The following is a 15,417-nucleotide window of genomic DNA, read 5'->3' as shown; positions in this document are numbered from 1 at the left end:
TCTCGTGTAGTACAAACACACGATTTTCAGGCTTCCCCATTCATTTTTTTTCTGCTATAGAAAGATCACCATAAAAAGTAATGGCAATCCAAGGTAATGAACTGCATTTTCAGCACTTGATGATCTTAATTACTTGATTAAGATTGCCTGATTAGTTTGAATTTGTTGGGTATATAATATAACCCTAATTATGTTCTAATATAAGCCCAATAAAATAATAGGCCGGTGTAGTGGGTCTAATTGGGCTAGAGTCCATTAACCAGTCAATAACCTGAGTGTATCTCTATATATAGGGCCTAGAGGCAGCAAACTAGGTATTCCAAACTAGATACCTAGGGTGTAATGCTTCAAGCAACCTCGCTTGACTCTGACAGAATTTTGGGTCACTGGTAATCCAAGACCCTCTAGATGGACAGTCCACAGATAAAGGTAGAAGCCCACAATATAATGAGGGCCTACAACACTGAATCAATCCATTTCTCTATAATTCACGTGCCCACATTCCCTATGACTAAATCCTTGGAAATTATAAGATGTTATCCAAACATCATATCTTTAAATTCAGGATTTAATAATCACCACAGAAAGAAAAAAAAAAGGTAATATTTGTTTATCTAGTGTAGAGGGCTGGTGTGAGAGAGATTTGAGAGACTGGTGAGTGAAGAAAACATGTGATGGGGCTGGAAAATAGAAATAAAATCCAGTTTAAAATAGCAATTTTATTTTCCCTGATTTCACCCCATGCCATGCTCTCCTTACTCATCACCCTCCAAAATCTCACTCTCCTGGCGCCCCCCCCGGGACTAGATAAACAAATATCCTGAATTTTTTTTCATGTTTGCGAAAGCATGCCCTTGGAAACATCCCTCTTCTTGGATACGGGGATTTTAGAATCCGTGTTTTAGTTTGAAAGCGGAGTAAAATTCTGAATTGTAAGACATTCAGGTTTTAGAAATCTCTCCCCCATCCTGACATTTCTAAAACCGGGAAACACAAGAAGATCTACTCTCGCCTGATGAAAAGAGGGGTAAGAAATCAGAAAACGATGGATGGTCTTCTTCTCCCATCCGGGATTTTGAGGAAATCCAAGATTTTAAAATATTGATATCCAAACGGCCACTTAGATTTTGAAGAAATCCAAGATTTTAAAATAATGCCATCCAAATGGCCACTTACGAAACTGATATCAGCAACCCACTTATTTTGATATTGGCAACCCTCTATTTTAAACTTCTCTCATTAGCTGTTACATTTCCCAACAAGTTGTCAACAGCTAACAAGAGAAGATTAAAAGAGAGAGGGTATCAAAACCAAAACAATATGGTAAATATATTCTAAACCATGAAGATGATAACTTCTAATAGATGCACATTATACAATCAATTCAAGGGAAGCAGAAAGGAAAAGACCCAAAAATGTTTATTGCTTAAATTACATGATTTGAGGTTTCAAGCAAACCTAAAGACGAGATCACGAGAACAAACTTATAGATAATACATCCAAAATCAATCAAAAGGAAATAAATATGTATTATATAAAAACCAAATGAAAATAAATAACTCACATTCACTGCACTACCGACAGGACGGCAACGTCACCCCGTGGCAGACAAATGCTAGCACCACATAAATAATGATCAAGAGGAGAACTATCAGCGCAATCCTGTTAGATGTACATTAGTTAAGTAAGCTTCTGCACATATATCTAACATCAAAATAAAAAGTAAAATAGTTCAACAACAACACAACTACGACACACATATGGACAGAGGCAGTGGAAGAAATGTAACACTATCCAGTGTATAAATTTCGATTTCACTTGTGATATATCTAACAAAACTCTCACTTAAATGTAACATCAAAGTAAAAAGTGCAATAGTTCTACAACACAGAGAGATGTACAGAGGCGGTCGAAGAAATGTCATTGCTATCAAGTGTTAAATTTCGATTTCACTAGTGATATACAGTTGGCGCTCTTATATTTTGTATTCCCCATGACATCTTTTTATATAAAATATTAGAAAATATTAAGGATTAGAAAGTAAGTCTATCACCACCTCTCTTTTTTGGCCTGGAAAACACTTAATTACCATTCTGATTACGTATAAATGGATATTTCCTTTTGATTGTGTCTAACTAAGGCTTTTTATGTGTGTTTCGAGTAATCTGGGCCAAGAGATGGATGGATTTAACCCGAGTTTTATCTAGTATAGAAGTTATGAAATTCTCCATCAGCTGAAATTCTCTCTCTCTCTCTCTCTCTCTCTCTCTCTCTCTCTCTCTCTCTCTCTCTCTCTCTCTCTCTCTCTCTCTCTCTCTCATAGTAATCAGCTGAAATTCTCTACAAATAAGGAAGCAGAAAGTTACAGTTAATTCGCCTCAATACTTGTGCCTGTGACAATGGCGAAGGCTTGACTCGGAAAGGAGATCATTGGTACTCAATCAGGCTTGGATATATGATAATGATGAGCAAAACTGAAACTATTTCTAACAGTTCAAACCTCAGTCATAAACCGATATATCACTTTCAACCAAGTGCTTCAGGGACACATGTTGAGATAGCAGGTGGTGAAAACTTGAAGCTACTATTTTTCTTGTTCTCTTATACTATGGCGGGTGATATTGGCAGTTTGGCACTACTGTGTTTTAATAATTGCACAAACTCAGCTTGTATTTTCTGTTTTAATTGGATTATGAGAACTTTTTGTGAACTGTAATAACCTTTGACAGCAGTTTAAATAATAAAAGGCAAGATAAGTTAGTGCAATTATTAAAACATGGTAGTACCAATATTAGTAGCCTATACTATTTATAGGTCTAAGCATATTTTTACTAAAGTTATATTTTTACCAATAAAAAAATAATTGATTCCATTACACAGGCATATAAATGGACCAGCTATTGAGTTTTCTTGGGATCTGTGTCTACAATCTCATGCCATGGCTGGAACTAATGCATATACTCTTCAAAGATGAGATATAACCATGTTTAACTTGGATGGTACCATTGTGTGGAGTTTAATTACTATAACAATCAGCCCTGGCATTATTATGTTTAAAAATTACAATAATAATGTAAAATTCCAGAGGATTATACTTTTCCATGATGATCTAAGCCCACAGTGTTACTGTTAAGTTCGTTTCCCCAAATGAATTCTGCCACAAGTGAATGCAGGTGAGCTGATTTCTCACACCTTGTGTGTCAATGAAAACAGCTTTTTAGGTAATACATGAAAAAGCTTATGCAACTTTAGGTACTATTGCATCATTTCTTCCTTTTGTTTCGAATATTCTCAAGTAAATGTAAAGACAATCATTCAAAAATTCAAGTAAATGAATAGACAGCATTCATTGTTTATTAAGAATTTGCCCAGCCAATTTAATATTAACATTGGAGGTTCAAATCTGGATTACTTGAAGAATAGGTAAATTTACGTTGATCATTCTTTACAAATATTTCACTTAACTTTCAGGAACTTGTATTCGTGAAGAGTCATTTCAGCAGAGCAACAGAAGAAGTTAGTACAAACATAAAGATAGATGAAAAAATAGATATAACAACTTTGTGATGGATGAGACAACTCTTATATACAACTCTATCAAACAATATTTGACAGAGAAAACATCTGAGTGAAATATCAATATCCATATCATGTAAATGAGCAAACAGGGCACATCGTGATTAAAAATCACTCAGATGATAACACTTTAACCTGTAGACCAAATTTCACTCAGATTATATCACTTTAACCTGTAGAAGTAGCACATGCTAAAAACAGAACTATAATATTTCACTCAGATGATCAGGGAACATCTTGACTAAAAGATTTATGAGCAGATTACGAATAAATAAAAGCAGTTTGGTTTTAGGGCACATACGTGAGTTTGACATTTCTCCACCAGACAGTGTTCTTGAAACGACGGGCTTGCTTTCTGAAGTGAAATGTATTTCCTTGCATACTTGCAGTTTTATCAACCAGCAACTCCAATCGATCTCCTCTTTCTAAAACTTTATCAATATTCTCTATCATGACATTGCGCACCTACCAAATTGCACAACCATCACTTTTTTTTGTAAGAGTTGCTCTTCTACAAATCACAGACAATCTAACTAGAAATCTATGGCCACAAATCACACTAAAGAGGAAAATGAAGGAAACAGTCGGGTGGGCAATTGAACTTTTACATGTCAATTATCTTGCATGATTATATCGAGATAAAAAGAAAAGAAAAATAAGGTGGACCGTCTATAAGGCCAAATGTTAGGGAATCCAAGGAAGCAATAGTAGAGACTAGGAAGGAGACTAAAACAATAAACATTAACAGACCATTCAAAAAAGAAAACAATAGTCATTAACACCTACCTATATACTGCAATAAAATTTCAGTATTCAAAGAAATTTCAGGTAACGTCTAAAGGATCACCCTGTACACTGTGGCATGCATACTCGTATTATATGTACATGATACCTGGGAGATATGAAAATTTATAAATTCCCATGTACTTCAAAATGCAAAGTCTCATTTAGAGCCTTGTCATTCTTTAAAGTAACTGACCACTAAGTAATCTGAGTATCAAGGTTAGCCACATTGAGATGCAACATTAGTGCCGCGAGAGATTTGTTCAGGTATGTCGCATTGCTAGAAAGGCCAACGGCATAGAATTACTCCCGTAGACAATTTGATGCAAGACGGCCTAGCACTCATCATTTGGCTTTCTCCACAACCAGCATATCTCTCTCTCTCTCTCTCTCTCTCTCTCTCTCTCTCTCCGGAGCACTTACCTCAAGCATGAGGCTTTTGATACAGTATGGACATTTTCTCTCATTTGTGCTTTCCCAGTCTCATGTAACATTCCTTGATTTATCAAACTCCTTGCATGCAATAGAGAATACTCCATCTTATTTTGGTCTTTATTGTATTATAGTGTTTTGAAGGGGCACTTCAGCTACTCTGAAGTGCCCCTAGTAGCTTCCTGAATTTTCTCAAGTTTTTCTGGAATTCCAAAAACACCGAGAGTTATCAAATTAGTTTGCATTAAACTTAATGGGGAAGGAGTTTATCTTTGTGGAAAAAAAATCTCCAAAATTAACATGAATATTTAGGATGTACAATAAGTGTTTCAGGTGTCTACTCTTACATAGCATATGAAGGGCCTTCTCTTACTCCTCTCTGAAGGGCCTTCTCTTGCTACTAATTCAGGGTTCTTTTATGCATTAGCAATTTAGTGTACCATAGAGAACATTGCAGGACCTGATGACAAAGAGATACTGAAGAAAATTGGTTCCATAGAACAGCCACCACTTTCCCTTTAGGTGCACACATAGCCACCACTTTTCCTGTACTGCGCACATATTGCTCTCGTACAAACTATTCAGAGAAATATTCCACTTTATTTGGCATTTCAGATGTGAGAGCATGGTAATCCAAATGCCTCGAAAGAGGTTTTCCCTCAAAAAAGACTTGTTAAGAACATATGCTTCATTTGTTGAGAAAGTATTAGGGGCAGAAGGGGATTAGAAATCTTAAAATAGGTTAACTGCACAATTGGGTTGGGCCTATAGTTCAATTGGATGAGGCTTTGTATCCCAACCTTGAGGTCGTAGGTTCAATCCCAGCTTACCTAACAAAAAAAAAGGTTAACTGCGCAATATTGAGAAAGTGTCATTAGGAATAAAGAGAAAAATCAAGGTGGTTGAAAGCAAGTTATAAAGTAAGTATAATTGTCAGTCCATGCGGAAAGAAGCAATAGGCAAACATAAAAAACCACAAGTAAAAGGTCTTCCAAAAGGACAAAAGAAACAAATAATCATTAGAAAAATCAAGGGGGTTTAGAGCAAGTTATAAAGTAAGTATAATTGTCAATCCCTGTGGAAAGAAACAACAGCAAATAGGCAAACATCAAAAACAACAAGTAAAAGGTATTCCAAAAGGACAAAAGAAAGGACAAAGGAAACAAATAATCATTGAATTGTTTTGAGCTTGCCATCAAAATTTGAAGCTTACCTGGTTCATTTCACCCCTCATGCGATTTATCCTATCTGCATTAGGGTCATTAGAATAGTAGTCCATTTGTTGGCTCAAGACCCTTGAAAATTCATCATTCATGGCATAAGCAAGAGCAGTATGAACAGCACGGCCATATGTCTTCACAAATCTTCCATGAATATCCTCAAGAAATGCAAAAGGGATTCTCCCTACAAATCAAGAAAAATAATAAAATATACATGGGTTCTCATAATTCTAAAGTAGCAATGAAAAGAAAGATCCAAACTTATAGAATTAATTAGATGAATCTCACAGATAATAAATTTTGCACTACATTCAAAATCCACAAAAAATTAACTTACCCTAACTATATAAGAACAATTAAGATGTCAGAGTTGACATACTATCATTGTATGAATAACAGTGTGGCGCTCATAATTTCAAATTTTGTAGTAGCTGTAGTCAACTGGATTGAAATTACACAGATGATATTGTCGTGACTATATGAATGCTGAATAATATTAAGCATATATTAGCAAGTTCATCCAAAAGAAACTCTAAACAACCAGATAATGTCCGGAAAATGTCTACATGATGAAGGCTAAAAACTCGTAGCAATTTAAAACATAGACATGGGTTTTGGCCGAGATACTGTTTTAAGTGATAAAACAGTAAATATCTTGTAAACTAAAGTAGTTTTCACCCTTACCTTAAATGATATGAGATCCTTACATCATTACAAGAATAAAATCCAATAAAGAGGATCACCAGAAAAGAAATCCGGGGTCCTAATCTGGAAACTCAATCCTTTTTCTTTCTTTCTTTTTTCTTTTATGAGTGATAACTCTATCTTTTTTCTTTATAACATAAAAAACACCAATATGAAGTAAGAATATAAAAGCAACAAGGAATTAATTAAGGGCATAAGGTCCACAAAAACCAATATAGAACCCCAAACTTGGCCTACTTGGAAACACAATAATAGTCTCACAATTCCAACAAGATACCCTTAGAAAAACCACAATCATGGCAAACACAACTAATTGGCTGAGCCTAATTCTGCAATATGATGTTGGCCAAGTCAACAAAGAGCTCTGATCTTGGAATGGATGAGACTCCCAAATCAACTAGCTTGTTCTAGCTGATCCCTTTCTTATGGTTTCTGGACAAGGATAAGTTTTCCAATTCCCTAAATTCCCTTCTTTATTTCATTTTTTTTTAAAATAAAGCTGCCAATGGTCTCCAAGAACCTTGCTTAGGAAAACCCTACCTTCTCCATCTGACATGTGATTTCAGCATCAAAGCACCATCACATTCTATGCGAATTGTCACAGAATCCGCAGCAAAAGCAGGCCTTGCCGAGCAACTCACTCAAGAAGCACTACAAAAGAGCCAAAAGGCCCAAAACCAATTGGGAAAAACAAAAATAGAAAATTTGATAACTACTGAAACTTTCTGTTCCCCCTTTCAGCAGTGGAAAATACCACTAGCAAAAAAACAACAGTAGGCACGTGAAGTGAGTTCCAAGGAAATTTCCTCATATGTAAAGAAAAAACACCAGTAACCAAACTATCTTGATTTCCAATTCCTAGTTCGACAGTAAGGAAGTGGGTTGTGTGAACAATCCTGAAAAGGAGCTGCGTGGATATGGTACATGAAATGAAGTCCTTGTGTAGAAGAGAGTTCTTGCTTCTTCTCTTTTTTGAATGGTTGAATGGTGAAAAATTCATTGATAAAGAGAGACCGAGGTGGTCAAATACAAAGAGAAAAGAAAGAGACAGAATAACAAGGAAAGCAAGATCATAGCCGAAAGAAAAAAGAAAAAGAAAAAGATCAAGGCAGAAGAAAAACATATTCCTATAGAGCCTCCAACTGAACCCCTCGTCTAGCTAGATTATCCGCTACCCCGTTAGCCGATCTTCTCACATGGCGGAACAAAATAGATGAATTAACCACTAAATCATTTATTTCCTTGAAGGACTAAGCAAATCACCACGGGTACACTTGATTATTAGACAACCAACGAATTACATTGAGGGAGTCCCCCTCCACCACCAATTTATTGAGATCCTCGCCCACCAATAATTTAAGGCCTTGGTGAGCCGCCCGAACCTCTGCCTCACTAGAGTCAGTGATGCCTAACGGACCAGCAAAAGCCCACTTAACACTGCCCAGGTTGTCTCTAAGGACGCCCCCAATCCCTGTCGGTCCGGGATTGCCCAAACTGGAACCATCAAAATTAAATTTTAAGAAACCTATAGGAGGAGGTTCCCACTCTTCAACAGGGATGATGCGAGACTCAGAACTGAAGCAAATCCCCCTCCACCCATACCAGAGTTCGGAGGCAGACATGAACCTGAAGCTTGGTAAAGTTTTGACCCAAGCAATGGTTAAAGCAATCACCTTAAGGATTAAGAAAGGACTCTTCACATGACCCTTGAAAACTTTTGCATTTCTCTCCTTCTAAATGACCAATAAAGTAGCAAGGAAAGAGACGTTCCACAATATCTTTCCTTTTTTACTCCAAGGAACCATCTGCCAATTATCCAATAAATCAATGAGATGTTTTGGGATCATTAGCCCTTTTAACGCCCTTCTCCCGTAAGTTGAAATTCGCTTGCTGTCTCGCCCTAAATGGAATGGCTCTCTTAGTTACGCTGTGCCCCGACCTGAGTCCCCACGTTCGCTTTTCTCCGCCCGCAACCCAACTCAACAATCATATGCCGAATCTGTCTAATATACCGTTTCAAATCTCCCGAGCCACTTTGCAATGCAACAACAAATGATCCACTGTTTCCCCCACTTCGATATATTGACAACAGTAGTCTATGATCAACATGTTGCAATTACTCAAGAAGTCCACCGTTTGAATTCGCTCAAGAAGCGCAGCCAACCAAACACACAAACCCCGGAAGGAGCCTAGAAAGTCCAAACTCTAGCCATAGAGGAGACAACAGAACATGACACAAGGTGGAGGTAGTAGGATTTGACGGAGAACACCCCAAATCCATACCCTTTTTATCAGAGCCAACCCTCTTTAAGTAGCAACCCTCAAGAAGATCAAAAAGTCTAGCCAATGACTGCAGCTCCCTGTCAAAGAAATTCCTCCTGAAGATAGGCAACCATACAATCCGATCCTCTCTTCTTTCAAAGAAGAGAGTTCTTGCTAAGCAAAGAAAGTTTGTGATTGGCCCCAAATCCAGCTAAGCGTGCTAACCATGTAACCTGGGCATGTATTAGCATTGTAACTCCCACACAAGAACACAAAAGACAAGGAAATATGATCAAATAAAATATAGAAGAAATTAGCAAATAAATTTCTCCCCTCCAAAAAAGAACAAGGAAAAATAAATGTCAAAGACCAAGAGCTATCATCATCATTTTCACGCAAGAGACATAGGAAGAGAAGTAAAGGAAGGAGAAGAAATGGAAGAGAAATAAGAGAGGATAGAAGAATTTTGTGGAGGTTGAGTCCCAATCCCGTGACTTAAGCCTTTTTACAAACATCATTTACAACTAATTAAAATACACGCTGTAAGGGACATCCAAGATGGGATCTATCTAATTAGCATAAAAAATAACATTCTATTGCTTTAAATGAATAACATTGAGACATAATATAAACTTAAACTCTCAACACTTCCCCCTCAAGCAGGTGCATAGATATCATCCATGCACAGCTTGAAACAAATACTTCCAAATTAGTTGTGCGCAAGTGCTTTCGCAAATTTGCCTGCTAGCTCGTCTTTGGATTTCACGCATGAATAGATATCAACTTGCTAGTTACTTTTTTAAAGGTGAAGTGAATCTCTACTTCAATATGCTTAGTCCTCTCATCAAACACCGGATTACAGGCATTGTAAGTAGCTGCTTGATTAGAGAGGGGGCTTAGGTGTCCATGACATTAACTATAAAACATCTGGGAGTACGGCCACGGTTTAAAATTTCCGTAGAAACCGACACGAAACAACCGAAATGTTTCCATTTCCATACGCACCGAAACGATACCAAAATCAAAACGCATATCGAAATCAAAACCATCAGTGCATTAATGGCATACTATATCAACGTGTCAAATAATTATATTTGTAGCGTCCATCACAGAAGGCATTTCGCGGACGGGCTGTTGCATGTGAGAGCAGCCACCTCATGTATGAAGACAAAATCTGCTGAAAAGTGAGCCTGTCTGGCTTATATATATATATATATATATATATATATAGAGAGAGAGAGAGAGAGAGAGACAGAGACAGAGAGAGAAGGGTTCCTGCAAACTTGTGCAGGTAAGTTACCTGCACACGAGTGCAGAAACAGGGGGGGAGGGGGCACATTTTTGTGGGGATCAAAACCATTCATTTGGAAGGCCCTTCCATGGATAGGGTGTGGCCCAAAAATCAGCTCCATTGGATCGTCCTAACCCAATCAAAGGTGTGTGTGTGTGTGGGGGGGGGGGGGGGGGGGGGGGAATGGACAGACATTGTGTGTCCATGTTTCTGCCCATTTTTCCCCTCCACAAATGGCAGGGTTAGGATGATCCAATGGGGCTGATTTTTGGGCCACACCCTATCCATGGAAGGGCCTTCCAAGTGAATGCTTTGGACCCCCAAAAAAAGTGGGCCCCCACCCTCTCGTGTGCGTGCGTGTGCAGGAACCCTTTCCTCATATATATATATATATATATATATATATATATATATATATATATATATATATATATATATAGAGAGAGAGAGAGAGAAAAAACTGTTAGTGCGCTTAAGCTCACCATTTTTTTGGTGCTCTTAAGTTGTTATAACGCCTCCCATTCGTTTAAATGTTTGGGTCCCGTTGGGTCCTGCTTAAGCGCACCAATGGGAGGCGTTATAACAACTTAAGCGCACCAAAAAAATGGTGCGCTTAAGCTCACCAACAGTTTTCTCACACACACACACACACACATATATATATATATATAGAGGAAAGTGAAGCTACACCGCCGGCTTAAAATACAATGGGCCCACATTGTTTTGGTGATCCAAAGAATTCATTTGATTGGCCCTCACATAGATAGGGTGTCCACCAAAAATCAGCTCCATAGGATCATCCCATCCCTTCAAACTGTGGAGGCAAAAATGGACAAATTTGTGAAGGTTTTTACACGTTCATTTTTGCCTCCACAAATCGTAGGGTTGGGATGATCCTATGGAGCTGATTTTTGGTGGACACCCTATCTATGTGAGGGCCAATCAAATGAATTCTTTGGATCACCAAAACAATGTGGGCCCATTGTATTTTAAGCCTGTAGCTAAGTTAGCTACACCGGCGGTGTAGCTTCACTTTCCTCATATATATATATATATATATATATATATATATATATATAGAGAGAGAGAGAGAGAGAGAGAGAAAACGATTCCTACACATATGTGTAGATAAGTTATCTACACACTAGCTTAAAATACAGTGGGGGCCACATTATTTGGGTGATCCAAACCATTCATTTTTAAGGCCCTCACATAGATAGGGTGTCCACAAAAAATCAGATCCATAGGATCATCCTAACCATTCGAACTGTGGAGGCAAAAAATGGACTAATTTGTAAAGGTTTAAAGACATCCATTTTACCTCCACAAATCGTAGGGTTGAGATGATCCTATGGATCTGATTTTTTGTAGACACCCTATCTATGTAAGGGCCTTTAAAATGGATGGCTTGGATCACCCAAACAATGTGGGCCCCCACTGTATTTTAAGCTAGTGTGTAGATAACTTATCTACACATATGTGTAGAAACCGTTTTCTCATATATATATATATATATATATATATATATATATATATATATATATATATAATTTTTGTAGACACCCTATCTATGTAAGGGCCTTTAAATATATATATGAGAAAACGGTTCCTACACATATGTGTAGATAGGGTGTCTACAAAAATGGATGTCTTTAAACCTTCACAAATTAGTCCATTTTTTGCCTCCACAGTTTGAATGGTTAGGGTGATCCTATGGATCTGATTTTTTGTAGACACCCTATCTATGTGAGGGCCTTTAAAATGGATGGCTTGGATCACCCAAACAATGTGGGCCCCCACTATATTTTAAGCTAGTGTGTAGAGAACTCTCTACACATATGTGTAGGAACCGTTCTCTCTCTCTCTCTCTCTCTCTCTCTCTCTCTCTCTCTCTCTCTCTCTATATATATATATATATATATATATATATATATATATATATATATATATATATATATAGAGAGAGAGAGAGAGAGAGAGGAAACTGTTGGTGAGCTAGCTTGCCCAATCACATGGGTCCCACATTTTGGGGGGTGATCCAAACCATTCATTTGCAAGGCCTTATCATAGATAGGGGGTGTACCAAAAATCAGCTCCATAGGATCATCCTAACCCCTCCATTTGTGGAAGACAAAAATGGGGCAGATTTGTGTCTGTCCATTTTTGTCCTCCACAAATGGAGGGGTTAGGATGATCCTATGGAGCTGATTTTTGGTACACCCCCCATCTATGTAAGGGACTTTCAAATGAATGGTTTGGATCATCCTAACAAAGTGGGCCCCCATGTGATTGGGCAAGCTAGCTCACCATAAGTTTGGTGAGCTTAACAGTTTCCTCATATATATATATATATATATGAGGAAAAGGATTGTACGCTCGACCGTACCTAAAGTTAGGTACGGTAGAGTGCCAAATCACATGGGTCCCCCATTTTTGGTGAGCATCTAAACCATTCATTTGCAAGGCCCCATCATAGATAGGGTGCATACCAAAAATCAGCACCATTGAATCATCCTAACCCCTCCAAAACTGGAGGCCAAAATGGGCAGATTTGTGGACAAACACTGTCTGTCCATTTTGGCCTCCACAAATGGATGGGTTAGGATGATCCTATGGAGCTGATTTTTGGTATGCACCCTATCTATGATGGGGCCTTGCAAATGAATGGTTTAGATGCTCACCAAAAATGTGGGACCCATGTGATTTGGCACTCTACCGTACCTAACTTTAGGTACGGTCGAGCGTACAATCTTATTCCTCTATATATATATATATATATATATATATATATATATATATATATATATAAAGGAAAGTGTCTCTAGTCTCTCCCCTAGATAAGCTTATCTACTCCACCCTTTAAAAAAACACAGTGGGCCCATGCTGTTTGGATGATCCAAAGCATTCATTTGATAGGTCCTAACATAGATAGGGTGTGCCCAAAAAATCAGCACCAAAGGGTCATCCTAGAACTTCGTTTTGTGGTGCCTTGTGGTACCCATTTTGGACAGATATAAACATCCACGTTTATATGCGTCCATTTTGGACACGATGTGCCCAACAAAAAGTTCTAGGATGACCCTTTGGTGCTGATTTTTGGGCACACTCTATCTATGTTAGAATCTATCAAATGAATGCTTTGGATCATCCAAACAGCGTGGGCCCACTATGTTTTTTTAAAGGGAGGAGTAGATAAGCTTATCTAGGGGAGAGACTAGAAACACTTTCCTCATATATATATATATATATATATATATATATATATATATATATATATATATATTTGAATTTCATGTGAAATGTGATATGTGATGAATTATCAAACATGTGTGATAGCACATGCCACTAGTTGCCTGATGTTACTAGACATTTATGGATGGTTGTCTTGCTTATGTAATGGTTATTAAGTGTGTATTTGTATTAATTCTAGCATTTCCTTATGTTTCATCTTAAAATTCTATCATTTGCATATGTTATTTCCATGCTTTTTCTTGATTTTACCAGATTCCAACTGAAATTTCCAACCGAAACTGAAATGTTTCCGTTTCCATGGTAGCCGAAACCGAAATCGAAATTTAAAAGCTTGTTTACGGTGTGGAGGGATATCATGAAGTTAAAGGCGCCCTTCGTAAGAAGAGTTTGCTTCAGGGTGTATGAAGGGGATGGAATTCTTTTTTGGAGAGACCCCTAGTGTAACGAGTTGCATTGATGATCATCTTTCCTGAGATTTTTTTGGTGGTAAGGGATAAAGAGCCTATGATAAAAGAATCTTTTTAGTTGCATCATTTACAAGGTAAATTGGAAGGTTGATTTCCGTAGGAACTTCTTCGATTAGGAGGTTGATAGGGTTGCTTTATTATTGGAGGAGTCGGAATCTGCTTTTATCAAGAGAGAAAGGAGTAGATAAGACGATTTGGAAATATGCCACTAATGAGCTGTTCTCGGTTCAATCTTTCTATTAGCATCTCGTGTCGGACTTGTCTTCCTTGCCAGTTAACAGGATTTGGAGGATCCCTGCTCCCTCACAGTTGGTACTTTCCTAGTGCACCCTTGGATACTTTAAAATATATATATATATATATATATATATATATATATATATATATATATGAGACTGCTTCCCAATGATATTTAATCAGACTTCGGACGAACTTGCTTACAACACTAACAGTTAAGGCAAGATTAGGGCATGTGATCATCAAGCAGATAAGCTTTCCAACCAGGCGACGATGTCTAATGGTGGTCGTTAGGGTTATGAATAGGCTTTTCCCTTAGCATACCTATCCTGGACAAGTGTTCAATTCCGTGATCGAGTCGCCTCAATTCTGATCCATAACTAAAACCTTATTTCCTCACTTAGCCCTAAATTCAAAAATTCTAATTATCAATCATAATGGCAATGTGTTCCCTAATTACATAAACCCTGAATTTTGGTTTCAAAGTAGTAAAATTCCAAACCTAAACCACATTCTAGAGATCAATATACAAAATATATACATAAAAGAGTGAAAAAAAAAATCAAAAGAGATGAAGAGAAAGAGAAGGGACTGACTTCCGGCAGTGTCGTCGGCCATACAGAGAACGGTGAGGCCGTCGGTCCTCTTGACGTGGAAGATGTAGCGATCCTGAGAATACGACACGTGGCTGTCATTGGTGACTGGGATCTTTTCCAATATCTGACGAGCGATCGCAGTCGCGTTTGTCTGAGTGGCACTGAATTCCGCTAAGACTACAGAACCCCTTGCCACCAGAGAATATAGAATCGCCATCAATTGAAAAAATTAAGTAGTATTAGAACAAGAGAGGATTGAAGAGTAAAAGAAAAGAGGGGGGGTGGGAATTCGAATGGGTGTTTTATAAGAACCAAAATTCAGAGTTTGGAGATGGGTTTTGGCTGATTTGAGGGGAACTGAAAAAGGAAAGTGACAGAGAAGAGGGATGGGAAGGGGATTTCTTATTGGACTCTCATTTATTAGCTGTTAAACTTCCGTCGTATAAAAATGACCAATGAAAGGGCTTATCACGGGGACAAGTCCTAATTGGGTTGAAAAAAGGAGACTGATATATCCGCCCCTTTTTGATTACTTGGGACACCCGCAGGATTCTGTTTGTCACAACCGACTCACAAGTTATTAAAAAAAAATAGTG

At 37.8% G+C, this 15,417-nt stretch overlaps 1 protein-coding gene across 1 annotated transcript; it reads right to left on the bottom strand.

Annotated features, from left to right (window-relative positions):
* Nucleotides 1-1,396: 1,396 nt before the first annotated feature.
* LOC143878277 (vesicle-associated membrane protein 711-like) lies at nt 1,397-15,288 on the bottom strand. The gene is made up of 4 exons (XM_077380580.1): nt 14,822-15,288; nt 6,005-6,195; nt 3,878-4,041; nt 1,397-1,662 (listed from the first exon to the last, which is right to left on the bottom strand). The coding sequence occupies exons 1-4, from the start codon at nt 15,036-15,038 to the stop codon at nt 1,575-1,577; spliced, it is 660 nt and encodes a 219-aa protein (XP_077236695.1). The 5' UTR covers nt 15,039-15,288; the 3' UTR covers nt 1,397-1,574.
* Between the last annotated feature and the right edge of the window lie 129 nt (nt 15,289-15,417).

The sequence above is a fragment of the Tasmannia lanceolata genome, unplaced genomic scaffold, assembly GCF_043159265.1.
Source record: "Tasmannia lanceolata isolate RefF3 unplaced genomic scaffold, GAP_Taslan_0.1 ptg000006l, whole genome shotgun sequence".
NCBI lineage: Eukaryota > Viridiplantae > Streptophyta > Magnoliopsida > Canellales > Winteraceae > Tasmannia > Tasmannia lanceolata.
This window is presented reverse-complemented; position numbering and strand designations above follow the sequence as displayed.

What these genes read in the sequence shown, in the direction of transcription:
- LOC143878277 (XM_077380580.1), bottom strand. Translation starts at nt 15,038, where the DNA reads ATGGCGATTCTATATTCTCTGGTGGCAAGGGGTTCTGTAGTCTTAGCG. An exon ending in TGAGGGGTGAAATGAACCAG is followed by an intron (nt 4,042 to 6,004) that starts GTAAGCTTCAAA and finishes GCAATTTGGTAG; the next exon opens with GTGCGCAATGTCATGATAGA. An exon ending in TGGAGAAATGTCAAACTCAC is followed by an intron (nt 1,663 to 3,877) that starts GTATGTGCCCTA and finishes TACATCTAACAG; the next exon opens with GATTGCGCTGATAGTTCTCC.